Consider the following 26,253-nt stretch of genomic DNA (forward strand, 5'->3'; position numbering starts at 1 on the left):
TGGGCAGGGGAGGCAAAATAAGCTTGGCAGTCCTGGGCCTCTTTCCTAATTGTCTCAGCAATTTAGGATCCCCAGAATGAAAACCCCATTGCTCCAGCAAGGGTCCTTTTGGGGTGCACATGGGCCAGGATGTTCTGATCCCTATCCCGTGCCTTGCATCCTATGGGCCCCTCCTCTCAGCCCCCACATGTGTGAAGTCTGCTTCCATTTTGCAGAACTGGAAGTTTGGTCCCTTTGCTGTTTTATCCTATGCAAAAATATTGAGCTTTTTATTACCAAAACTTAATAAAGCTTTGATTAAGAAGCAGCGCTATTCCACTGCAGGCAGTTTTTCCCCTCTGATAAATCAAAACAATCTCTTGTCCTTTGTCTCTATCCCTCTGCTTTCTGCCCCCTCTCTGCTCTTCCCTCTCATCTCTCTCCAGCTCTGCCTCTGTCTCCTCCTCGTCTTTCCTGTCAGCCCCTGCTATCCTTGCTAAACTCCCTGCAGTTTTGAAAAATGGTGGCCCCGGGAACCTCCCTTGGCTGAGCAGGCAGCGGTCGGGTTAGGCCTGGCTGGTACCGGCTCTGGTGATGAATCTTCGAATAGTGCCTCGGTGTTAACCTTGCCACCCAGATTTAAAGGTCATATTCTTGCACCATTGGAACACCTGAACCACCTTCTGGTCCAGGCCCTAAATCTTTATAGGGACCCCATGAGTCTGCTTCAGCCGGCGCTCCCACTTACGATGTAGCATTTAGAGGAGTCTGGAGTTTGCAGAGGGTAGAGGCGGGGAGAGGGTCGGGGCCAGGACATGAGCTGGTGAAGGGAGGGAGGGAGGTGCAGGAGAGCTAATGGGAGGCTTGGCAGGCGGACGAGACTGATCTTCTTCGTTAATGCTCCGGCTGGCTGGCTCGCAGGGACAACGTCAGCCTGTTGCTATGAGGGAGTGGGAAGGAGGGCCTTCTGATGCCGGGGGCCGTCCAGACACGCCCCATCCCCCACCCCCGCTCTCAGCGGTCGCTGCTGTGCCTGGCCAGTGGCCATGGGGTGGCCAGAGGACCTGTGATCAGGAGTGGCTGTCATGCAAAATGTCAAAGAAGGGGCCCTATTGGAAATGTAGCAAGCAGAGGCACTTGCAGGAAGTCCAGGAGCCTCCCAATGGCAGTATCTGTCTTACGCTGCTGGCCTTGTGACTGGAGCTGTCTTCTGACCCTGCAGCAGGGGCAGCCTTCATGGGGTGCACACATAGAGCCGAGTCCCCACGGGCCTGGAATCTGCCCGCCTGGCTTTGGGGCTGGACAGGATGCAGCTCCAGGGTTCTGGGCTCCCCCTTTAGCCTCCAGATGAGGGCCAGGGGTCAGATTGTTAGAGCTGAAAAAGACCTTTGAGGTCGCTGGAAGCAATGGGTTTAAACTTGTTTTTTAAGCAGAGCATTTGGAGCCCTGTCCATCTGTGTCCCACTGAGAGTCCCCCCAGAGTGGCATCTGAGACACAGTCCCAAAAATACAGCACTCCTGAGACTCCAGAAGACTACTGGTCACCTTCTTTTTCTTCTTCTTCTTTTTTTTTTAAAGATTTATTTATTTATTTATATAAGCACTGGGTACAGTCAGAAGTGCGGGAGGGTGAGAGGATTCACCAGAGCCAGAGCGGGGAACAGAACAGGCAGACTGACGAAGTACACTGCTGAGGGGAGCAGCGGGCGGCAGGAGAGGTCTGCACGCCATGTGGGACCCTCGCTGGCGGCCGGGGATCGAACCAGCACTGCAGAGGCTGCAGGCAGCTTAGCAGCCCAGCGCTCAACCGCTGCGCCACTGGGGAGGCCCTTCTTTTTTTTTTAATTGAAATGTATTTTACATAAAACCTGCTGTGACTTGTATATCTTCCTGTGCTGGTCACTGTCACTTGGCAATTCTTTTAAGTGGCTGGAAAATTTAAGGCCTCTTCTCTTTGCAAGTCTGAAGATTATAGTATAATGTGATTGTCTGTAGCCCGGAAAACTAGTGACTGTAGCTACTCCCATCTCCTGGTTAAACATGGGGGAAACTGAGGATCAGAGGAAAGTGACCCCCCACATCTCTGAGGCCTTGAAGGTATGAGTCCACTTAACTGCTGCATCTTTAGTCGCCGCACATACATCTCTGTCAGGGGCCGGGGGGAATGGGTCCCTCCCAAAACCACCCAGCCCCACCTCTGCCCAGAATTAGCTTCCCGTTAAACTGTCACACTTTTAAGAACTAACCAGAGCATAATCAGTGGTTCCTGTATTTTTGCATGTGTGGGCCTCTTTGCGTGTGTATGTGTGTATTTTTCCAGATGTAACTCCCAGGGGGCTGGGACCCCACCCACCTTCCACACCTGGCATTGAGCTGTTGACTCGTTCATGTTGACCGAGGAAGGATTCCAACTTCCTCATTTAGCCTCATACGTTTTCTTTCAATATGCCTTAGTGAAAAGACCAAGCCTATTCCTTTCTCGGAAAGCATCAAATTGTGTGTTTATAGACCCGATGTCTCTTCTTCCGCCATAACTCCTGGAGAAACCTGCAGTGTATTTCTGTGCAGAGCCAAAAATCTGCTTCCAACACTCTGGATAGGTCTACTGGGGCGGGCTTTTTGTGAAGCTACATCCGTCATGCTTTGGTTGAAATGACAACACAAATATCTACCTTTTATTGGTATGTCAGCCACTGTATATGAATTTAGCCTCCCAAAGAGGTATTGTAATCCCCATTTTACAGGTGTAGGAACTGAGTTCAGAATGCCTGAGTGATGCAAACAGCTTTGCTTTCTGGCTGCTGGGTTTCCCACCAGCTTCCAGGTCCTGGGAGCCGGCCTTATGAGCACTGAGAAGAGATTAACCAGGACAGATTTATGTAGCCCAAAGAAGATGAGGCCAGAGGCTGGGAGGAAGCTGCGTAAATACTTTCTAAGCATCGGGAGGATTTGGGGGCAGGAGCAACTGTCATTTAGTTCAGGGAAGAGCCTGACATTATCCACTGCATCTAAGTCTCCGAATGAGACTCGAGAGGGCCCCGCATGACCCAAGTGGGCTCAGAGTCTCCCGTGTGGGGCTGAGTTTCAGGCAAGGCGCGTGAGTGATGGGGCGAGGGGGAGGAGGGACAGGGACGGAAGGATTACACACTCCTATTATGTCATGCTACCTTCAACTTGGCACATTGCTTTCATTTTCTTGGCTCAGAATTCCATCCTCTCTGCCAAATATTTTTATCTTTTGCACAAGCACATACAATATTTTTAGAAGTGTGAGATAAAAGGTTACTACCTGTCCCCTCTCTCCCCATTTGCCCCCCGCCCCCGTACCCCCCCCTTTGTCAGACCCCTTGTGTGTTGAGAACAGAGGATTGGGCCACAGAGAGCACATGCAGTTCCTCTGCCCGCCATGTGGTGGTGCTGTTCTTTTAGTTATCTGGCCTGCACTAGTCCAATATTTATTTTCGGTGAGTAATTTGTTTATCAGAAGGTTATTTTAATCTAATTTTGGCCATATTTGCCATTCTACACTATCTGTGCTTCTCAGCGTTGGCAGCTTGCACGTCTTGAAGGAAATTAGCTGAAGATGGTCTCGGAGGCATTTGCTTAGCCATTATTTAAGGGAGCCGGGAGGAGGCAGGGTGAGGGAAGAGGGTTTGGAAAAGCCGCAGGAATTTGTTGCAGTCCCAATGATGTTGGCGTGATTGAGCGAGAGGCACAGAGGGAGGGCGGGACGCATCCTAAGCCGTGTTTTAGAGGGCTGCCTCTGGAAAATCAGCAGCCAATCTAGCAGTTACCTTGCCCCGGCTTCCTCCTCCAACACCCCATGCCTTGCTTGCCTTCGCTGCCAAGGGCAGAAGATGGCACTTTAGGAAGATGCCTGCCTGCCTTCTGGGAAGGCTCCACACGCATCCCTCTTCCCATTCGATAATATATTTCAAGAACTGTTTATTCGAGCCCTCAAGGAAGTAGGGAGGGGAAGAGAATCACTGATTAGAGTAACCATTGATGAATAATTATCAGGATTATTAGTTACAGAGCCTGGTACTTGCCAAGCATTTGCATCCCCAGTACATGAAGGGGGTCATTAGCGGTTAATGATTTGCCCAAAGTCCCGCAAAAGTGGAGGTCTAGAATTTGAATTCAGTTGGGACTATCTTCAAACTCAAAAAAAATCTTTGTATTGCAAAGATAATTCCCACCTTTCCATGGACTGTGTGACCTTAAGTGAGTTCGTCATTGTACTTGACCTTAGGTTGCTTTTCCAAAAATGGGAGGGCGCCACAAGATGAGCAGCTTGAAATTTCTTTGGTAGAATAACTTTTTTTTTTTTTAAAGATTTATTTATTTATTTATACAAGCACTGGGTACAGTCAGAAGCATGGGAGGGTGAGAGAATTAATCAGAACCAGAGCGGGGAACAGAACAGGCAGACTGACGAAATACACTGCTGAGGGGAGCAGCGGGTGCGGCAGGGGAGGTTTGTCGCGCCATGTGGGACCCTCGCTGGTGGCTGGGGATAGAACTGGCGCTGCAGAGGCTGTGGGCAGCTTCGCAGCCCAGTGCTCAACTGCTGCGCCATCAGGGGAGGCCCTAGAATAACTTTTTTTTTTTAAATGAAATCTTATATGGTAATAACACATCTAAAGCAGATGACATGAGCAGGGATGTGAGAGACCCCCGATGAGGAACAGCCACAGCCAGGTCTTTCCTTACCACCTCCCTTTCTCTGGCCCTCAGCAGACACAGAGATACTTCCATGGATGGTTCTTAGGGATCAAGGACTCAAGCTTCACTGGTATGTTCACTGTAGCACCTTTCACAACAGCCATGTTATGGAAACAAGCTAAGTGCCTAATAGCAGATGAGTGGATTAGGAAGAAGTGTTACACGCACGCAATGGAATACTACTCAGCTATGAAAAAGATGGAATCTTGTCACTTGCAACAATATGGATAGAGCTGGAGAGGGTGCATGCTAAATGAAACGTCCTAAGGAAAAGACTAATGTGGGATGATTTCACTCATATGTGGAATATTAAAAAAAAAAAAAGGAACAGACACAAACAAAGTAAAGAAACCTTTGAAATCTGACTGCAGAGCTGGGGCTACCAGAAGAGGGGGTGCACAGTGGACTGTGGTAGAGCCTCTTCTGGGCTTTGGTGGCAGGTGTGGGAAGGTCACATTTATTTGAAAAGGTGTGAACCTGTCTCCCTAAGATGTACACAGTGGTGAAAATCAGCATTCCTCCATTAAATATAATTTAAAAATAAATAAATAATTAAAAAAATTTGTTGACAAAAAAAGTCATTCTAATGCTTCTGTTATGATCATTTTCTTTAGGCCTCTTCTTCAAAATGGCAATAATAATTTTAGAGTTTAATAATAAAAAAGAAGATATTAAGTTTGAAAACCTCTGAAATACATGTTCCCATAGGACACCTTCAGAGCCAGCCTGCAGGTGAGGTGAGATTTTGATTTGAAGATGGACAGGCGCGTCTCTCAGGCACTTGAAGCGTGCTGGCTTCGCCCACACGCTGGGGAAGGCGGACTCAGCAGATTCAGTTCACATTCTGGAACGCCCCCAAGTAACTCTTGAGTGTCCTGGGCCTGAGAGGCCTGATGAGTGCAGGAAACTGCGTCTAACTCAAGGAGGATTCTCAGCTTCCATGGACCTCTCACGCTTGGTCATGTGGGTGGGACGGCCAGGGCTTGGGTGGCACCACTCGGGGCCAGCAGAGCTGAGAGATGGTGTTCAGCTTCCCCTGCTTGACTCACAGCTGCCAGCTCCGTAAGACATGGTGTAGGGAGACGGCAGTGGATACTGGTCCCTCCACCAGGCTGCCCTACTGCTGGCTCTCCTCGGAGGCCCGCCCTGCCTCTGGGACTTTCCAGCTGTCAGGCCGTCGCTTGCCTGGAGGCTGGTATCCAGAGTGGGCCTGACAGCCCTGTGGACGTGTGCGAAGAGCCTCAGGGGCCTGGAGGGAGGTGCTGTGCTTGCTCAGCGCTCCTGTCCTTTGCTCGGTCAGACAGCGGCCGGTGCTGGCTCTTGAGAGACTCTGGCTTCAAGTTGTGGCCACGCTGGGCACGTTTGGACAGGCTTGCACTGTGGAGGGAAGATGACCTCGTCAGGGCAGTCAGGACCAGCAAACAAGCTGACGTGCGCAGCGTGGTGCTCGGTGCTAGGTCTCGGCAAATCTCTGTGGGAGCCACTCGTGTTTTGTTACCACGGCCCGTTAGAGCATCCTGGGGCTTAGGGTGGGTCCTTCCAGGCCACAAAGCCTGTTCGAAGCGCGTCCACCTCCCAGCATCTCTGGGTGTGTGCAACGGCACCTATTTTCAGCGTGTATGTCTCCCTCCCACAAGCATTTTCTAGAAAGGAGTAAGTGAGTGCACGAACCCAGCACATTCGGCCCCCTGCAGTACCCCCTTCTGCCCTATTTTGTTTTCATTCCAGGGAGTCGGGGGAAGGTCCAGGATTGCTGAGCCTAGTTGCCTTTAGATTTGAGAGCGTGATGGTGCAGCATAATGAATGGCTGGCTCTGGACTGACGAAGATGAAGTATCACAGAGATGCAAAGAGAGACAAAAAGATAAACAGCTGGTGGCTGGGAGGGGGCACCGCGGCTCCCTCTCCTCTCCAGGATTGACTGCGCCATTATTTGTTCATGTCAAGATGGGAGTCGGTGTTCCCCGCCGATACCGCGGGTTACAAAGCACCTTCCCGGAGAGCATCTCATTTAATCTCTGCCGCCGCCGAGACAGGCGGACAGCTCTCTGCTCCGCAGCCGGGACCTCTGCGTGGGGCATCTTGCTCAGGGCACACTCAGCAGGGTCTGGGGATGCTTTAGGTTGCCAGGCTGCGGGTGGGGGCGTGCGACGTCTGGAGCGTGGAGGTCAGGAACCTGCCAAAATTCCTGCATCGTCCAGGCAGCCCCCTCCCTCCAAGAAGCAGGGTCCGGCTGAAGCTGTCAGTGGCGGGCGGTTGAGAGCTGGCCTGCAGAGAAGACACCAAGGCACGGAGGGCTGGGCCAGTGGCCGACGGGGTGTGTGTGCCGCGTGCGTGGCAAATTGCACCTGAAAAATATCCCTTCATTTCACAACCAGAGGGTCTGTGATTTTTTTTTTTTTATAAAGAAGTGACGTGGTTTGTGTTAATTGTGAGATGACATCCTTTGCAGAGCCATTGCACGAACAGATGATGGCAAAAGCCCCTGTTGACTCAGCCTTCTCCTCAGCCGCGCCCCTAGTCCTGGACACACGGCCTGGCCACCCCTGCCCATCCCACACAGTGAGACCCAGGCCCCTCCTGGCATCCTCAGGGATCCCAGACTTTCTCTGGAGCCGTCCTGTTTTTCTCGGGGGGCGGGGCGGGAGGTTTTCCGCAGGGACTTTGGGGAGGGGAGCTGGTTTCCAGCTCAGCAGGCACTTCACCCCGGCAAGAGTCTGGACTCCAAGTGAAACCGTCTATGAAAAAAAAACTTGTGGGAAATTTGGGGTTCAGCCCACCATGATCACGCCTAAGGGGGATGAGGACACCCGACGTCGCCCCTACTTTTTATTTTACTATTAACTTGTTGGTGTTTACCTGTCTGTATAACTTGGGTTTAAGTCTTTGCGCCTCCACGGTGGGCACGTGCTGCAGTGGACTCAGGGACTGGCCCTCTGTGATGATGGGGTCACAGTTTGACTCCTCCCTCTGTGTGTGTGTGTGTGTTGGGGGGGGTGAGGTATCTGGCCTGATCCCCTTCACTTCTTTCCCCTGATTTTTCCCTCTAGACTTTTGTGATTTGCACTCACCAAGTTTGGGTGTCACTTGCCGGGCCCTCAACATATCTAGAATTTGTTTACCCCAGATCTCTGCCTCCTGATCCAGTCCTGTCCACAAGGTCTCAGATACATGTCCTCTCCCCAAAGGGTCCCTCTGGGGCCCACAGCCAAAGGTGGTCGCTGGCCTGGCACTGTAGCGCTGATGTTCAGTTTCGCTGAAGCCCTTGTCACTGTGTGAATGCCTTAGTGACTGTTCCTTGTGTGGGTGCCTATTTGCTCTCTGGAGCTCCCCAGCTTTGCCACAGGAGCGCAAGGCCCTTAATATTGGGACTTTTCTGTCTTATTTCTTGCTGTGTCCCTGTGTCTGGCACATACTGGCCCATGGCAGTTGCTTAGTTAATGTCTTTGAATGAAGTAATGGCCGTGCCTGGCTGCTGCACGTGTGAACACATTGTGGGGAGCAAGTTACCTCGTGCCCCAGCAGGATAGCACAGTGTCTCCGCTTATTGCAGTTGTGGTCATTTACTGCTGGGGACCAACTCACTGTGGAGGGTCGAGGGATTTGTAGGGGGGTCCGGTTACTGTCTCCCTGCTGGCTTGTCTTCCCTAGCCTGTGGGGGTGATGCCAAGGGCTCCAGGATTCTTGTTCAAGCTGTCCGAACCGACGATAATCTTACCTGGCCTGGGATGGTTGCAGAGCAGCGCTCCCCTCAACACTTTGGGGTGTTTCCTGGCATTAGCTCATTTGTCCTTTTGGAAACCTTCCTCAAAAGATGATTCTGGTGATCTTTATCTGGGAGCACAGAACCAGCATTACCAGCTGTGGGGTGACGACATGGGAGGTCATTTGGAGGCAGCTGGGGGTTCCGTTCTAACCCATAAATCCTAGACACACCATTTACAAGCTCTGTGGAATCAAGTTGTTTCCCTTCTCACGCTCCTGCATCTTCATTTGTAAAATGAGGAGAATAATGCTTATCCCAAAGCATTTCCATGAGATAATGAGGTGGTCGTGCCAGATGATTAGTCCAGTGCTGAGGACATGGGAAACATCCTGTAAATAAATGCACCGTAATTGTAAGTGGCATTAGGTTGACAAAGTAGGCAGCTCGTGGTTTCTGTAACATGGTTTTAGAGGTCTTGGTAACGTCTTTTTTTGTCCAGAAACAGTGGGTTGTCGGAAAAGTCATGACATATTTTTTCTGTTTTCAAGCAAAAATCGTCATGACTTTTCCAACAACCCAATGTCTTCTGAGTCCCCCTGAAAGGACCACCTCGCCATCCTGCCCACAGGTGAGACTCATGGTCCTTGTGAGCTTTAGGAGGGTTCTTGACAGGGGTGCTGTAGGTGGGACATATGGGGGTGAGTGCAGAGCGGAGCTTTTGGTGGGGTCCGCCTTTGAGCTCAGCCAGTGTTTGGGCTGTGATTGCCAGGTTGGGGAAGAGGGCAGTAAAAATGGTAGAACATAAGAGGGTAAAATGGAGGGGAGCACAACTCAGAGTTCATGGATTTGCCAAAGAAACCGGCAAGAAAAGATCTTCAGCTAGAGAGTTGGAGTGGAGGTGTGTGTCTGGGGGAGCACCAAGAGCACCTTTAAGATGCGGTGGGGCTTGGGAGTGAGGGGTTCACATGAAATGCCCTAAGAACCTCTGTCCGTCCATCCCATCCCTGCCCTCCAGCCAGTTCAAGATATGCCAATCTTCTTAGGGAATTAAAAAAGGAAATGAAGCAATGGGTACATTTGCCCCCAAGATCTTCAGAGCAAGCCATTATGTACAGACCCAAGTGAATAGCATTGGTCTGTTTAGAAGAGGGTTGGGGTCCTGGAGCCCTGTCCAGACCACACACCCTGAGCTCCCCCTAAACGTAATTGAAACCCCGCACCTCCATGCTGTTTGCCTGCCTCGGGGAAGCAGCATCTTTCTCTCAGATCGCTGGTGCCAGGACCCCTCATTTTATTCTCTGCCTCTTCCCACATTTGCTTTTCCTCTGCCTGATGAATCTCCTCTTGTTGGGTGTTGGATGTGTATTGACTTTTGCAAAACTCCTCAAGCCATCCTCAGAGAAAGATTGACTGATGTGCGTGTGTGGGTGGGTTGGGGGGGAGCTATTTTAGATGTTAGTAAACATGACAGCTTGTTGAGGATTAACAGGAAATCAGGAATAAAATCATTGGGATTTGGTAAGGGATTTTGCTCTCGGACAATTAAAGATTTTTCCCCCCATCAAAAAACCCCTTTCTCCCCACAAAGAGTTAGTGGCTGAAGGTTATTATGATAACACACGCTTAAAATAGATAAAAGACAGAAGTTCCTAACCTCCCACTGCCCGCGGGGCCTCTCTGGGCTGTTTCTGCCATCCTGGCATCTTTTTAGTGGCGATACTTTCCTTTAATATGTCCTACTTAATCCTCCATTTCCTCTTAAACACCAGATATTGGGTAAGCTGCAACCTCATTTAGGAAGTGAAGAAATCTAGTGCTTTCTGGTCAGCACCAGCCAAGGAGAGAAATATTTTTGATGCAAGAGAATAATTCATTAAAGGAGGTAATGAAGGTGATTTAGACCTTCCACAAACATAGAGCTGGGGCAGGTGAAACTTAAAACCCTCTTGGCTCAGGGTCATCGGTGAATGAAATGTTGTAAGAAGCAAAAAAAAAAAAAAAAAAAAAAAAAAAAAAAAAAAAAGAAAACAAACCCACCTGCAAGAACGGGGCCTGAGTCCCAACCTCAACCTTCCAGTTCGCTCGTCCCAAATGAAAATATCCCAAGTCCGCTGAGATCCGTGAAAGAAGATAGAGTGGATCACTCACTCTGTCTCCCACGCATGTTACTGTCATTTTTTTCTGAACTCTCTGTGAGTAAGTTACAGACATTGACATATCCTTATTGCCAATTTCCTAAAAACAAGGATCCTCTCTTACATAACCACAGTTGATCAAAATCTAAAAATACATGTGGATCCAATACTATTGGTTAATCTGCAGGCTTTATTCAATTTTTACCAATTACTGATGCCTTTTGGAGCACAAAAAATAAAGCCAATGAAAGCACCATTTTCCGAGCCAGGATTTAAGTTATAATTGTATATCGTGCTTATGCGTCAGATCTGGTGACTCTCCGTTAGTTTAGATCTTCAGGATTTTTTTTGCCCTCCGTGCCCTGGACATTTCTGAAGAGCATAGATCACTGCTTTGTAGTGTGTTCCTCCTCCCAGGCTTGCTGCTTTTCCTCGGGGTTGAACTCAGGTTGTGCATTTCTGGCAGGAAGACTCGTGTGTCTTCCTCAGGTCTGCTGATGTTGCCTTTGGCTCCACCATTAAGCTGACTGCCGCTTTCCCCACTGGCAAGTTACTACTATTCCCTTTGTGATCAAGAAGAATCCCACAGGGGCGACCTGGGCACTCGGGGCAGCCCTGGGGTCCTGCGGTTGACCTACCTTTTCCGCTGGTTTCAGAGTCGAACCGGCGCCGGGCGGTGAACAGGGGCTACGTGGCCCACCTTCTGCGGCTGCACCAGGACTGGCACAGCCACGACTTGGCCAGCGCCCACCTGCCCATCCGCCGGGCACTGCTGCTCTGCCTGCGGCATGTGGTCTCCCTCCGGTCGGGCAGGGAGGCCTTCCAGGTGGCCCACGGCATGGAGCTTCTCTTCCGGACCACACAGGTAAGCGGCACGGGCGCCTGTGCAGTGAGGGCATCTGGATGGCCCCAGCAGTCCTGGACAGCACTGGGGAAATCTCGCTGTGCTTTTTGCTTATTGTGGGCAGACGTTATGGATTCAAATCCTCATTCATCTTTGCTCTCCTGCCTGACTGAATTATGGACCCAGCCCTGTCTATATTGTATCCAGCCCCAGCCCTCACACCTTCAGACGTGAGCATTTGGAGAAGGCCAGCAAATCCCCAGGGCCTTAGGTTGCGTTTCTTTTGAAAAGATGCAGATAATAAGATACGGGCAGTGTGGGGACTAACCCTGTTCGTGTAGGATGCCCTGTGCTTGGAAGGACGCTTAACTGACCTGAGTGCCTTGGGGGTGTGAGCAGGTTGGGGATGCCTGGTGGAATCCTGTGGTAACTGTCACAGACAAGACTCCGGATCTAGTGGGACAAACCTTCATGTGAGAGATAGACATTTAGGGAATCAGAGACTTCCCCAAGGAAGACAATGTTCTGTTGCTCCGTGAAATCAACCAATGAGGGGGCAGCCCTGGAGGGCTTCCTGGAGCTGAGGGCCAGGTCTTCTCTGAGCAAGTGGCCCTTGAGCTGAGAACTGAGTGAATGAGCTGGGTCCAGGGGAAGAGGGATCGGGGGTGTGAGGAGAGCATTCCTGGCAAAGGGGACGGACCTGCAGGGGCTGTTACTTATCTGCACCCCAGTGGCCTAGGGTTTTCTGAATTTTAACCCAGATAACAGTTTCACTGTTTCAATTTCACTTGATTAACATTAATTTAAAGTCCATCTCGTCAGGCTCTGTAACCCATCGATGACGTGAATCTCTGTCATCTGCTCGCCGGCCTCCTGCTGTGGTCCTCTGAGTGGGCCTTTACACCCCCCCCTCCCCATCAGACTGGTGGCTTCTCTCTGAATATCCTCTGATTTGTCTCTGCCTGAGTGCACCTGAGATAATGAAGCAGTCAGCAAAAGTGCTGGTTTCCTACCAAGGTATCTGTAGCCTTCTCCCGTTTAAAAAAAAAAAAATAGCCTTTTTTTCACACCTCTAAACAACAACATATTACGGTGCTGTAAACCAATATCTAATTTTCTGTCTGCTCTCACTTCTGGTTTTGCGCCATCATTATAGTTTTCAAAGCTTCTCAGTCATGAAATAGCTGCATTTTATATTCTGTTTCTCTGGATGAAGCGGTGCTCTGAATTTCCCCAAGCCTCCCCATTTCTAAGCGCGTGTCCTGCTGCTGGCCTCTCCCAGGCCTCCACTCTGGCACCGGTGTCTCAGCCAGTCCCTCTGCCCCCTGCATTCTCGGTGCTTTCTCAGCTCAGGGTTTTACAAAACACTTGAAGGGGCAGGAAAGGAAGAAGATGGTGACTCCAGAGATGAATGTCTATGGTCGCCAGAGGCTGCCAAAGGCAGCGCGGTAGAGAGGACTGGGCTAGTGGCAGGGTCACAGGGGAGGCTCCCCTGCAGGTCAGGGAGGGCTGCTGTTCGGTGCATCATGTCCAGCACAAGCTCCCAGGCCGCACTTGCTGCTGGGAAGGGAAGCGGGATGTCAATGGAGGCAGAACCTGTACTTGGGGGGCCAGGTGTCGCTGCCCGAGCAGCCCCCCAGCATCCGGGGGGTGCTTCATGCACAGATGCCAGGAATGCTGTGCGGGGCTGGGCTGCCCGCCGCTCCCCTCCTTGCTAGCCAGAGAGGGATCCTGAGTCTCAGGATGGCCAACTTGGGAATTTTGGATCTAGGGATGCACTTCAGGGGCTGTTTCCAAATGATGATGATGGTGGTGATGAAGAGGATGATAATTAAATTGGCTAGGCCACGCAGTGCTTCCTAGACCTTAACAAACAAGGAATTTGCATCTTGTTTCTATCAGATTTTAATAAAAATAAATAAATAAATTGTAACTGGGTTAAAAGACACAAAGTTTACTACCTGCGTTGTTTTGGGGTCACTCAGGGGTGTTAGGTACAGTCACTCTGTTTTGCACTGAATCCTCCATGTCATGGATCGGCTCTTGGAAACTTTCTCTGGGCAAAATGTAAGAACAGCGAAATGAGAATATGCTGTAAGGATGTGACGAAGGCATCTCCTGGCATTGCATCATTTTGTTCGCCAGCACCTGGATTTTTTTCCTTGTCGCCATCATGATGAATCCGCAGTGGACGCAACGGCGTTGTTTGGGGAACTGCCGTGTAACCAGGCCCTGAGCTCCTTTCGTCCTGCACAATGAACGCTCCGCACCTGTCACACTGGTTCACGACACCCGGATGGCTACTGTGTCGACAGCAGGATGTCGGAGGGCGAGTGAGCGGTCAGGGCAGTCGTTGGGCTGTGGCAGTTGGGCACCTCACTTTCCTGCCCCAGTCCTGGCTCTCAAGGCACCAGCCAGTCAGCACAGGAGGTACTGAGGAGTGAGTGAATGCTTGCAGGCATTTCTATTACCTTGGGGCCACTGACCGTCTTTAGATGCATAGATGTGTCCCCCACAGTGGAGCAAACCCCCTTATAGCATCATCCCTAGTGCCTTGGTTTCTGCAGCTCGTGATGCCCCCTCCCCCAGATCCAGGTCCTGGGGTGGCCCAGCCTGTCGGGACACTTGAACTTGCCTCCAACCTCCCACTTGCTTTTCACGGGTCGCAGAACACACGGCCTGCAGCACGTCACCAGCCAGAACACCAGCTCTGCTGTGGGCAGGCCCGGCCGCGCAGATGCTGGCGCCTCTGGCCGAGCTCCCCGGCTTGGCCTTGGCTCTGATTCCCCTGAGGTTGTCCTTGAGAATGTTCCACGTGCCCAGCAGCCTGCCTCCCCTTTTCTCCTCTGTCTCTCTCTCTCCTATACGAATACTTTTCACTAGGCACTTGAGCCTGGTTGGCCTGTCCCAGGGGTGAAACAGCCTCAATGAATTTGCTTGCACAGAAGCTGTTTCCTGCTGTTTCAGGACATCTGCTTGGTGCCATTCAAGCAGGCAGGAGGGGGGAGGGCATTCCTAAGTGTATCAAGCCATTTCTGCAGGAAAATTGGCTTACTTTTATTATATTTTAGAGTCATCTGGGTAGCTTGAGTTCATAGCTAAAATGTAAAGAAATTTTTTTCCCCACCACCATTCCTCTGGCCCTGGGCTTTTCCCTCCTGTCCCCTCTTCAGCTCAGAGCCCTCAGCTCATGGCTACAATTAAAAAAAAAAAAAATTCCTGCATGTTCATTCCTGTGGGGCGACCTGTCACAGGGCTGACCATCCAGACCACAGCATCACTGTGGGCAGCTTCTCAGCACCCTCCGTAGCTGCAGCTGATTGGCTCCAGAACTTACTGGAAGCCTTTTGGAAATATCAAACAGGAGGCTCACCCTAGTCCACTTTCTGCACCACGTCAGGAGATAAGACATTTACTGAGAGGCTGAAGAAAGGGGCCATGTTTTTTTTTTTTTTTTGCCAAAGAACTACTCCCAGCTCTCTCTCTCAGTTTAGTAAACTTGTTCTTACATCTTTCCCAGAGCCTGACAAGAAGGCTCTTGTCATGTTCCATCAGTATCAAAATGTTACATCAGCAAACCCAATTTTTCTTTGCTTTGGGGAGGAGTCAAGAGGGACCTGACTGGCAGCCTTGCGAAGAAACATGCTGTTTAATGTTGGTGCTTGGGATTCACTTAGCCTTCTCTTCTGATTGCCTATTTTATCTTTTTCCGTTGTGTGTTTTCTCTTTGGATAACAGCTGAAAGAGAAAAGTAAGACTTCCATCACCTTACGGCTCTTGTTTCCTGAGCCCACAGTTCACAGTGACCCACAAAGGCGCTCCGCTTCCTCCCCCAGCCCTTCCGGACAATGTCTTCCCTTAGGTGCAGTGTCCCTTAAAAGAACTTCGGTCTATGTTCAGACTAAACTTACTCCAACCACACGAACTGTAAATGAGAAGTGCTGTTGGTACACAGACCACGGCCCATCTGCATTCACCAACATCCTACATCAGCAGTCAGATCAGCCTACACCGCTGATGCCGACCATCCACGCAGGCTGTGTGCCACCCCTCTGTGTCCTGGCAGGGACTCTGCAGGTGTCGGTGTCTGAGGTCACCTTCTCTTTGTTCAGAGCTGCCTGGATGATGCTCGCCTGGAGTCCGTCCTCTCCATCATGTTCCAGATCCTGAGGCAGTGCTGCCCTAAACGCCCCCTGCCCTTGGCCGCAGCCAGCAGTGCTTATGCCTTCCCCGTCCCGGGCAGCATCGCTTCTGAGCCTCCCCGTGTTCTCGATGAAGGTAAAGTCGGCGGGAACATTGGGCTGTGCACTCAGTGTTTGTGGGTCGGTGGTGTTTCAAAGGAATGTAGAAGTAGAATCGGTTGTTTTATAGGCCAACAGTGATTGTCCAAAAGGCTAATTAATGATCTGTATAAAAATTTAACTTTTCCATATATGGGGTAAACAAATACCAAGTACAGTTATCTTGTCCTTAATTATTAACTGTGGAAACTTCTCTTGCTGGCTAGTGAATGCCTAATGTATGTAGTTATCTCAGCTGATTACAAAGCAAACTCTTTCCAAGGTCCCCTGGGTGAGTCCCCCACTATCCTGAATGGTTCTGGAATAAATTTGCTTTAAGGATAAAATACAAATAAAACTTTTGTTCTTTACCACCCCAGGCTAGTCCTGCTGGAATATTTAAAATGTTGACCCAATTGCCAAGCTTTTGTTGTGAAAAGGCTCTAGTGCTTTCATACCCTTCTTCCTTCCCTCGGCCAGATTTTCCAGCGGCATCATCTTGCTGCCGTGGCACTGGATGTTTTCTGTGGACTGTTGTTTTATTTCATTTATTTACTTTAGTCTGCTCTGAGCGTATTTTAATTTTATTTTTTAAATTTACATACACTGTTGTTCATTTTTGTACAGTATTTGATTTCTCCCCTGAGCTAGAGTCCTCATAAATTTCCCAGCACCACATCACCTGTGAAGTGTCACCATTGTGCACTGTTTTAAATACATTCCTTCATATCAAAATTAGAGAATTAGTCAAAGTGCTAAATTGCAACAAATCTTGCATCTCTGGGATCTCCACGCTCCGGCAATATTAATTGTGAAAATGCTTCCAGATTGACTGGGCGAAGCCAGAATAGTTTTCACATGTCACCTGATTCTGCAAACTAATATTCCATTCAACATGGGACAAGTTCAGACTTCATGATGGAGTGCTTTTACGTGTCTGTGTGTGCATGATTTATGAATACCAATAAGCATGTTACATGTGCCAACATGTATGCTTCCAATAAACATCAGCATGTGTTGTGATGCTGTGCACTTGCTAACGAGCCCCTTAGGAGAGAAAGAAGTACTAACTGTTGGGTGGTGAGAATCCAATCCCAAGGCAGAGGGGAACCTCACCCATTGACCTCTTTTTTCCCTCACACCCAGAGGATTGTGAAGATGATGATGATGAAGAAATGGACAGAGACTCAGATTCTGAAGATGTGAAAGAGGAAGTAGGTAGACCAGCTCTCTCTCGTAGTGATCTCCACATTCCTGTTTTACAAGGAAAGATGCCACTTGCTGTGTTGCACAAAGGCTCTACTTTTTTTTTTTTACTTCCACTCCGGTGCGGGCAGATAGCGAGGCTCTCTAAATGACAGCTACTGTTATTGATTTTCCAGTTGTCATTTTCATCTCGGTAGGCCCAGTACAATGTCGCATTGTAAAATCAGAGGCTGTCCATTATGAAGACATTAATATTCTATCAGGGTGTGCCTTAGGGAGACACTTGATGCTTAGGGTTGGGATATTTAATAAGTGTGAAAGAGACAGTGGACGCTTTTTTAGGAAACTCTTTCTGGTAGAGCTCCCCTATCTCTGTCACTCTTCTGACTTACGTCCTCTGCACAGGATCCCAATTTTGCAGGGTTCTCTCCTTTGAGCTGTGAGGGAGCTTACTCTGGCCTGCACGGGGCTGGTGCCCTCTCGTCTTGACCCCGTGATGACCGATGCTGTAGAACAGAGGTCAGTAAACTTGCTAGGAAAGGTCAGACAGTGATTGGCCAGGCTTTGTGGACTGTACCATCACTGTCACAACCACTCACCTTTGTTGGTCAGCACAACACTGGCCATGGACAACTGTATATGAGAGGGCATGGCTGTCATCTGATAAAACTTTATTTGCAAAGACAGGCAGCTGGACATAGTTTAGTGAGCAGTTTTCCAGAACTCTTGGCACACTGGACCGGATAATTCTTTGTTGTAGATGGGGGTGTCCTGTGCATTGTAGGGAATGAAGTGGCATCCCTGGATTCTACCCACTAGATGCCAGGGGCACTAGATGACCCCCCCCCCCCGCCTTTGTCCTTTAGTCATGGACCAAAAATATCAAATTACCAACAGTTTCTGGGGCACAGAAGCACCCCTGCTTGAGAATATTGATAATTTGTGTATGAAGTACAGTTCTGTCTCCTTTTCTTTTAGTGACTGTGGACTTGAACAAGCCCCTTAAAGTTATTTTTCCTTACTTTTGTGCAAAATAGAACTGAGATGTAAATGTTACTGTTTTTAACATTCTGGAGATAAAACCTGAATTAAAAAAATTCATTGTCTATATATGTGTGTAAGTGTGTGTCATCTCTGTCTGTCTATCTGTCTTTCTTTCTCCATTCCCCTCCTTTCTCCCTTCCTCCTTCCTTTCCTTTCTCCTATCCTTTCTTCTCAGCCACCCTTCTACCTACCTGTATAGATAGAAAAAGACTTTTGAATTCTCTATCATAATAATCACCTTGCTGATGGTAGTAGCAGACACAGAGGGACTGCTGAGCTAGATCTCTAGGTCATGACTGCTATTGACACTCTGGTGTTCTCAGAGTTTTGTTGATAAATAAAATCATTTCTGAAGTCATCAGTCGCAAATTGGTTCTTCGCTGTGACTTGGCGGTGCTGGCCTACGAAGTCCTTGCTGAGTTATCTGAATAATACTGTGCTGCTGCAGTCATTCATCAATGCCACTTCCTGCCCCTCTTGCTTGCTCTTTGATAATGGAATGTCTGATGTAGAGTGTCAGTCGCCTCTGGTATCTGATGTGGAGGGACAGGCTGCACACCAGCGCCTCACATCATACAGCTTCGGGGCGGGGGACAGCTTGAAGGTACTGTCCCCTAGTCCCCACTCTGCAGATGGTGGTGGGATAGGGTTGAATGTAGCCTAAACAAATAAGCAAACCCTGCTGGGGAAAGAAACATAAGACAAATTGGTGAGGGCCTGGAAACTATTCATCAAAGGCCTTCAAGACAAGGAGAAGACAGGAAGTCAGCGTGTGAGTGGTAGAAAAACAGAGCCGTGGGGATCAGGGCTTCCCTGGGGATGACTGGTGTTCCAGCGAACAGGTTGTCCTGGTAACCCAGCTGCCTTTGCTGCAAGAGATGTGGGCAAGGTGTCAGGAGTATTTGTTCCCGCTTACAGACTAACCCAGGCCTCGAACTTGGTGGTCTTTGCATTTGAAAGTTTACTCAGCAATCAAAAAAGATAAACTCATGCCATTTGCAGCAACGTGGATGGAGCTGGAAGGGATCATGCTCAGCGAAATAAGCCAGAAAGAACAAGAAAAATCCCGGATGGTCTCACTCAGAGCAGGAATTTAGAAAACCTAAATAAGGGACCAGGAAAAATACTAATTATAATAAAGTAAAAACCAGGGGGTGAGACTTGTATGGGGACTACAACCAAGATGAAAATGCATACATTGTGCAAAAATGAAAAATGATGTAAAAAATATATAAAAAAATAAATAAAATTAAAAAAAATTAAAATAAAAAAATAATTGGGACCAGCTTCTTAGAATGATTAAAGGAACTTTTATCTGTTGAGGGTCTTGCATGTGCAAAGTCAGGTGCTGTTCTTTGATGGAAAACTGTCACGTTAACACAAGGAGAGAGAAACTTCCGGCAGGTTGAGGGGGTGTTGGCCATGTTTTTGCCATCTTGAACACAACCATCGACTTTGAAGAAAGTCCAAAGGAGAGGTGGATGAGCAGTGAAGTCAGTCTTCAGTCCGCTCCTCTCTCCTTTCTTTCCTCGGGTACTCTTTTTTTCAGGCACTTTGGACGTGACGCAGCACATGTGAGGCAGCAGACTGATTAGACAGCCTGGCATCCCACAGGATGCTCATGTGACACAGAAACAAGAAGACATCGTTTTTATCTTTAGATTGTTCACCAGCTGCATAATTTGGAATTGTCCCTGCCAGGTTTCAAATCCCACCTTCAAAAGGCCAGTGAACTTGAGTCTAAGATTGTGAAAAATCAATATTTGAGGGAGGAGGAAGGGCCAGAAAATTACTTAAATTACATGGACACCAGCATCCCAGACTGGATAACTGTGAGGACTCAGAAGTTGAGCAGTTCTTAAATAAATGTATTTATAAGAAATGCGGAAGGAGCCGAGTACCCACCTGCTACCTGGAGATTCAGAGAACAAGATGCAAATCGTTGGGGACCATACTTGGCTTCTATTACAATGACTCCACCTTGCTGTACTGAGAAAGCATCATGGCTGAAGCAGATAAAGGAGGGGGCATGGCTATTGCTAATAGTACTTTATTTATAAAAACAGTGGGTCTCCATTGGCCTACCTGGCTCCAAAAGTCAAATAAGTCACCCAGCCACATGTAGAATGGGTTAGGCCCCAGCTCACAGGTCCCCTGGCACTTCTTACTCCAGACTCAGCAGCCACTGGTGGGGAGACTTCCCAGTGTCTGCCAGATTGTGCTTCCATTGGCACCACCCTGAGGCGTGGCTGGCATTGCAACAGAGAAGGTAGAGCTAAGCAGGAACTAAAAGATGAAGCTGGAAGGGATAGAGTCTCCATTGCCGGGCGAAGGAGTTTGGACCTGGTAGGCCCTGTATCTGAAAATATCATTACAGCAACCTCCTCGGATTTTCTTTCAATGTGAAGCTTGGAAGAAAATTGCCTGAGATGGAGGGAATATTACCTTTTCTTTTTCCTCTGGATCAAGAATATAAACATTTATTTTCCCCATTTATTTGATTTAGGGAAGAGTAATCCAGACTTTCAGGACTGCCACTTCAGGTTTTTCCTTAACTAACCAAATCTATACCTAAAACTTAGGGTAGATTTTCCCCAGTATGCAAGGAAACTTGATCTAGGAGAGACAGACGAAGACAAAGAGGCAGAGCTGGTTCATTCTCGGCGTCTTGTCTTTGTAAGATTCTTTAACCTTTGGAAACTACAGAAGTGTTGAGCGAAAGCTCACTGTCACCATTAAGCTGTTATAAAATGATGGTCTAGAAGAAAAAGTGAAGGACCTGGGATTATTATACACAGTGAAAAAAAGACTGATGGTGACTTGGCAAACTTTTACGTGAACAGAGGGAAAAAAGATCCAGCAGGAGGCTACACGCTCCTCTCCAGGCACAATCCTGTGTCTGGGGTCTTGTCTCCTGCCACCGCCTCTTAGTGCTTCAGCCATCTTCTTCTTGTCAGCAGATGCAAGCTGCTCCTTCTAGCAGTAACCCTTGCCCACGTGTTCGCACACCTGGCTGCTACTGTCATTAGTCTAGTCAACATCTTCCGTCCTCGGAGATCAGACCACCCCACCTAAACAGCGGCCTGTGCCCAGTCTCAGCCACCATCACGTCACCCCTTTCAGTATTTCCGTGGCAGTTATTCATTTTCTGTCTCCCTTCTCTCACTAGAGGGCAAACTCATGAGAGAAAGTGCCTTTACTTGTTCCATCATCACTATATCCAGAGAACCTGCACATCCTAGGTGCTCATTAAGTGTTTGTGATGAGAGCGAAGGATCTAAATAGGAAAGGTAGATGGATGAATAGGCACCGTAATTATAATTACGTCTCTGATAATGTGATGAGATAAAGTAATGTCTTTCATATGATTCTTTATTATTTATAAAGATCATCTCATTTTATATAAATTACAATTTATTCGGAGGGCTGAGAAGTCCTGACATAAATGCTGAGCACAGTTCTGTGTGTCTTCCTTCTTTTTATTTAAAAAATCCAACCTGACACACTGGGCTCTCCTGTGTGTGGCCAGCATGATCCTTGGGGGCGAGTGTGCCCCCAGGTCCTGAGAGTCATGTAGGCAGGGCCTGTCTTCACGTTTCTCAGGGTGCCTTTCTTGCCTGCAGTGTTTCTCCAATGTTCCATTGCAGGATGATGACTTGGAAACAGATGTGAACAAGCTGCGTTCCTACCCCGGTCTTGACCGACCTGAAGAGGAATTGAAGCAATATGGAGCAATGTGTCTCGAGCTTTCCTGTAGCTTTGAGGTAGGACATCTGCTGTGGTTCTGCGTCTTGGTGATACATGATGGCTTTTTGCAGCACCTGGAAGCCAAACTGAGGTCTCCAGAGGGAATGTGTTGCTCATCAATAGCAATCTGCTTCTGAACTTCTGAAAGAGAAGTAGGAGGCCAAGCAAAAATGTTACCGTATGTGCAAGGTCCAAAAATCTGACAGCCAGCACTTAGGATGGAGGTAGGATGAAGGTCCACACCGCCCCCTGTTGGCTGGTGGGCAAGTGCCCGGTGCCCATATGCCAAAAAAACACAAAGATTCTTGATTTCATTGTTCACTTGTCAAATGGGAGCTGTACCCATGGCTTTCCAAAGGCGGCCAGCCTGATTCCAGGGCTTCTGTATTAGTAGAAACAAATTGAGATGCTAACACCTGGTGTATGGTGTAAGACCAAGGTTTTAGACTTCTCTTTTGACCATCATTACTTTCTTATGACTCTCCATAAATAGTGGATTTGGCCATGGCTTACGGTTCAAGCTAAGTCACATGGAGAAAGGAGGTGATATATTCTATTTCACTCTGGAAGGCAGAAAGGGATCTGTGGGTTAAAGTCTCAAGGAAGGACATTTCAATGCTGTGTATGGAAGACTTCTTTTTAAACAGTCAGAATGAGCCTCCAACGCAAGGCACCAACTCAGAGTGTGGTGAAGCCCCGATAAAGGAGGTTGTTCAACCAGTCTATGGCTTAAAGGGTACTAAGGAGGGTTCCATGCATGCATCGCATTGTATGGGGCCAACAAACAACCCTTTCCAATGTGAGTTTCTATGGTTTTGCCATTTATTTGATTATTGAAACTACATCTTCCCCTGATTGACCTTGAGAAAGGTGCCCAGTTCACAGGATTTATGCAGAGCTCAGTGCCCAGAAAGTGAGAGTAGGGTTCAAGGTGTGCTCCTCCCTGGAGGAGACTGACAGGTTCTTTTCTGCTTTAAACCTGCAGGAATTGGAGCCCAGCCTTGGCGATGATTTGAAGGTTGGAGAGACTCAGCATGTCAATCACCAGCACATTCCGACTGTTGCCTCCCCCATGCAGCAGTGCCTGACCACGGACCAAAGCTCCTGGGGGCAAGAAAGAAGAGACACAGTCCACACCTCCCTTCTGAGCAGGGCGAAGGTGGGGTGGTCCACTGTGCACCAAGCCTCCACAAAGCGACCTGTCATGAGCCCATGCCGAAATGCACAGCCCAATGGTCTTGGGGTAGATCCTTCTGGAAATGAAACCCCTGACATTTGGACTTCCCTCCAAGAGGATGCTTGGGACATAGATGAGACTTTCTGCCCAAGGATTAGTGCCTCCTTTTCCAAGGGAGAAAAAGGAGTTTCCTTCACTAGGTCTGGAGAAGGTGCCGAAGCGATCGATGAACTTCTGAAGACGCATCCTACGCCCATCCCCTTCCACGATCCCTGTCTTTATATGGCCAATGCTCGAAGAACCAGGTCCGTGACTGACTTCACGACGCTGGCATTTCCCGATCTCTGGGGACACTGTCCACCTCCCTCTGCCCAGTCTATGTTGGAACGTAAATACGGAGTGCAAAGGTGATGGTGCTGCTGATTTGGAAGTTATATATTTTCTCTTTCCTAATCATTTTATAGGTGGGATGTTTTTCTACAAATAGTTCTGTTATCTGTAGGAAAGCGGACATCAGTCAGGACACATTAGAGTGCTTTTGGCAATGTTTGCCAAATACAGACATTTGTCTCCCTACCGGGATTTTTTCCGAAGCAAGTGTGGGGTAGTGGCAGGCATGTGTTTCCTAAAAATGAATTCCTTGGGTGGTTCCAGTGCATTCCTTTGGTCCATGTCCTTTGCAAATGACTGTGTCAGGTGAGATAATCCAGTGCCTCCCAATACTGGGATCATTCCTCAAGGGAGGAGTCTCAGGAACAAATGAGGATGGATTATGTGGGATGGCTTCTTCACTGCAACTTGCTGTCTGATCTCTTGTTAATGAGGGGAAGTGATTTACCTTCACCCCAGTCACAGCCATACAGAATCTGGTTGGCTGGCAGACGAGTCTTACTGCCTCACTGAGAACTGGATGGAAATAGTGCATTCTCCAGGGAAGAAATGCTGGGTGACGGATTATTCCCAGAAAGCAGGAAAGGGCGATTTGCCTCTTTATCAGCATAGTGAGGGTAAAACAAAGATTTCTAAAGCCAAGGGAAAAATTACTTTCCCTGGGAAAAAAAAAAAAAAATGAGTGTGCATACATAAGCCGCTGGAGCGAAGTGTGATGTTGGAAAGTTTCATTAACTTGAAGGTGTTCCAGTTCATCAGTAAATTGACAGTGCACCCCAGGACTGCTCCTGGGACTCCTGGCTGACCTCTCTGACCTCACCCCTGCACATTATCTGTCCTGGTGAAGTTGCTAAGAGCCCCTCGACGGGGTCCACCCAGCACAGGCTCCCCTTGGAAAGAACATCTTCCCCAAGTCCACACCACATGTCTACCTGTTCCTCTCCCTTATTCCACCCCAACCACAAAGACCTGGACTGAACTTTCAAGGAGGGAATCGGACAGAGCCCCAAGATTCCCCCCCTCCCCTTTACGTAGATCTCCCAGATATTGGTGTTTCTCTGATAATAGATTGACCTTATGCCTTAGGGCTAGAGGCCCAGAAGTGACATGAGAGGCTGAAGGCTTTGGGAGCCTTCCAGATCTTGAGCTAACAGTCAGCAGTCCTCACGCCTCCCTCAAAGCCGTCTCAGCACCAAGCACCCCTTAGTCTCACAACCAGACACTTTCAATCCCTGAGCCCAAATGCTCTTGACAAAACTCTTCTTCTAGTCAAGAATCCTCTTACTAAAATTCAGTTTCGTCCCTCCTGCGCAGTGTGGTTTTATTTGTTGATCAAGAAGAGAAGGAAGGAGAGGCAGTGCTGTTTGTGTCCTTGCCACTCCAGGTGGGGGCATTATTAAACTTCCCTTCACGTGTTCCTGATGATTCTGAAGGCCCTCTGAAGAGCAGAGGCTGCAGGAGCGCGGAGGAAGGGCTGGCCCTTAAAATGCTTCCCATTCTCCTTTCTAGGATTAAGATACTGGAGGATGTCCGGAGGCTAATCCAGCCAAGCGATGTTATAAATAAAGTGGTTTTCAGCCTAGATGAGCCTCGGTAGGTGGTCTTGCACGTCCTGGCATTGGGGTAGGGGTGGGAGGGAACACGGGTGTATTCTGTTAATGACATGAGAACAGGGGCATCTTATATTAGCCATCCGTTCTTCCTCCTAAAGACCTGTAAGGGTTAAAGATCTGCAAGGAATTCTTACATCTAAACATGCCAGAATGTGCTCAAGAATAGCCATGACTCCTGCATTCATGTCTCCTGTTTCCTGACAGGCCCCTGCAGGACTCCTCTAGCGACTGCTTGCGGTTCTTCTCCAAGTTCGAGTCAGGAAATCTCCGCAAAGCCATCCGCGTGCGTGAGTAAGTAAGGACTACACAGGGGCAGCTCCTGGAAGCTCAAGGGGGCAGGTCGCCAGTGTGACCTCTCCTTGGCACCTTGAAATCAGCCCTGGTGGGAGTGTTTCTATCATGCATACGGGCAGACCCTGCTGTGACCTTGTCTCCTCTGCAAGCACTTCCCAGGGGGCCCCTAGGGGGTGGGCTAGCTGGCAAGTAGCCACTAGAGGAGACTGCTCATCAAGGCGCCTGAGGTTTCAAATAATGGGTGTGTTTTCTGTGTGAGCACTTTGCTGCGAACAAGTTTAGTGTTTACTTTCTGTTGACTCTGCGTTGGTTCTCAGGGGCTACTCAGGCCTCCCTCTTCCTGTACCTTTCCATACCCATTGCTCCTGCAGCTGTGTACTTAGGAGGCAAAAACCTTGGGCTCTCCAGGGTGAGGTCAGCCATCTTTCATTGGGGGGGGGTGCTGATGCCTGCCCTCCCAAGAACCTGCCAGCCAGCATTAATGAGCAGAAAAGGTTCTGTAGGCCAGGAAAATCTAGTGTGTACAGACTGGAAGGGTGGAGATGAAACAAAATTGCCAGAGGCACAAGAGACATAGTTCTTGCTAAGTTACACTTCTTTCTGCTATGGCAGTAGAAAGAAATAAAATTAAAGGAAAAGAAAAAAGAAGCAATGTTTTTTTTTTTTTATTGGCACAATGAGATAGAGTTTTGAAGAAATTATAACCAACTGTTCTTGAAGAACTTCAAATGGTTACTGTTATGATAATAAGGATTTTTTTTTTTAAATCCTAGTAACATCTTGGGGTAAATATATTGCCTGTGCCACAGTGTTTAGTAACGGAATTTGAACACTGCTGCACAAATAAAGAATTACAAAAGCACATTAACAACAATAACAAAAAAGGGGCAAAGGGTGTTGCTGTTTATCAAGAGGCAAAGTATAAAATTGATCTTTCATGGGTGAACTTTTGGAAAGGAAGGCCTGGAACAGGCAGTGGGGTGTGGTCAGGGAATATGGGATCAGACACTCAGGGTAACTTGGCCCTTTTTCAACTAGGGACTTTGAGCAAGTTTTCTCACTAATTTGCATTCCTTTATTTCCTCCCCCACAAGATGGGGACAGTGGTAGCACC

At 48.6% G+C, this 26,253-nt stretch overlaps 1 protein-coding gene across 2 annotated transcripts in view; it reads left to right on the forward strand.

The window, feature by feature from the left end:
* The window catches only part of AGBL1 (AGBL carboxypeptidase 1), a gene marked incomplete at both ends in the record, with an annotated part of 583,725 nt that overhangs the window by 101,273 nt on the left and 456,199 nt on the right, over window positions 1-26,253 (forward strand). For both annotated transcript variants that reach the window (XM_084254285.1, XM_084254284.1), the window contains 7 exons: window positions 11,201-11,409; window positions 15,501-15,666; window positions 16,815-16,882; window positions 21,566-21,682; window positions 22,651-23,249; window positions 24,742-24,825; window positions 25,050-25,136. In XM_084254285.1, the coding sequence (XP_084110411.1) occupies window positions 11,201-11,409; window positions 15,501-15,666; window positions 16,815-16,882; window positions 21,566-21,682; window positions 22,651-23,249; window positions 24,742-24,825; window positions 25,050-25,136 (1,330 nt within the window). The remainder of the gene's footprint in view (window positions 1-11,200; window positions 11,410-15,500; window positions 15,667-16,814; window positions 16,883-21,565; window positions 21,683-22,650; window positions 23,250-24,741; window positions 24,826-25,049; window positions 25,137-26,253) is intronic.

Source organism: Talpa europaea, assembly GCF_964194135.1.
Source record: "Talpa europaea genome assembly, chromosome: 14".
NCBI classification, from domain to species: Eukaryota; Metazoa; Chordata; class Mammalia; order Eulipotyphla; family Talpidae; genus Talpa; species Talpa europaea.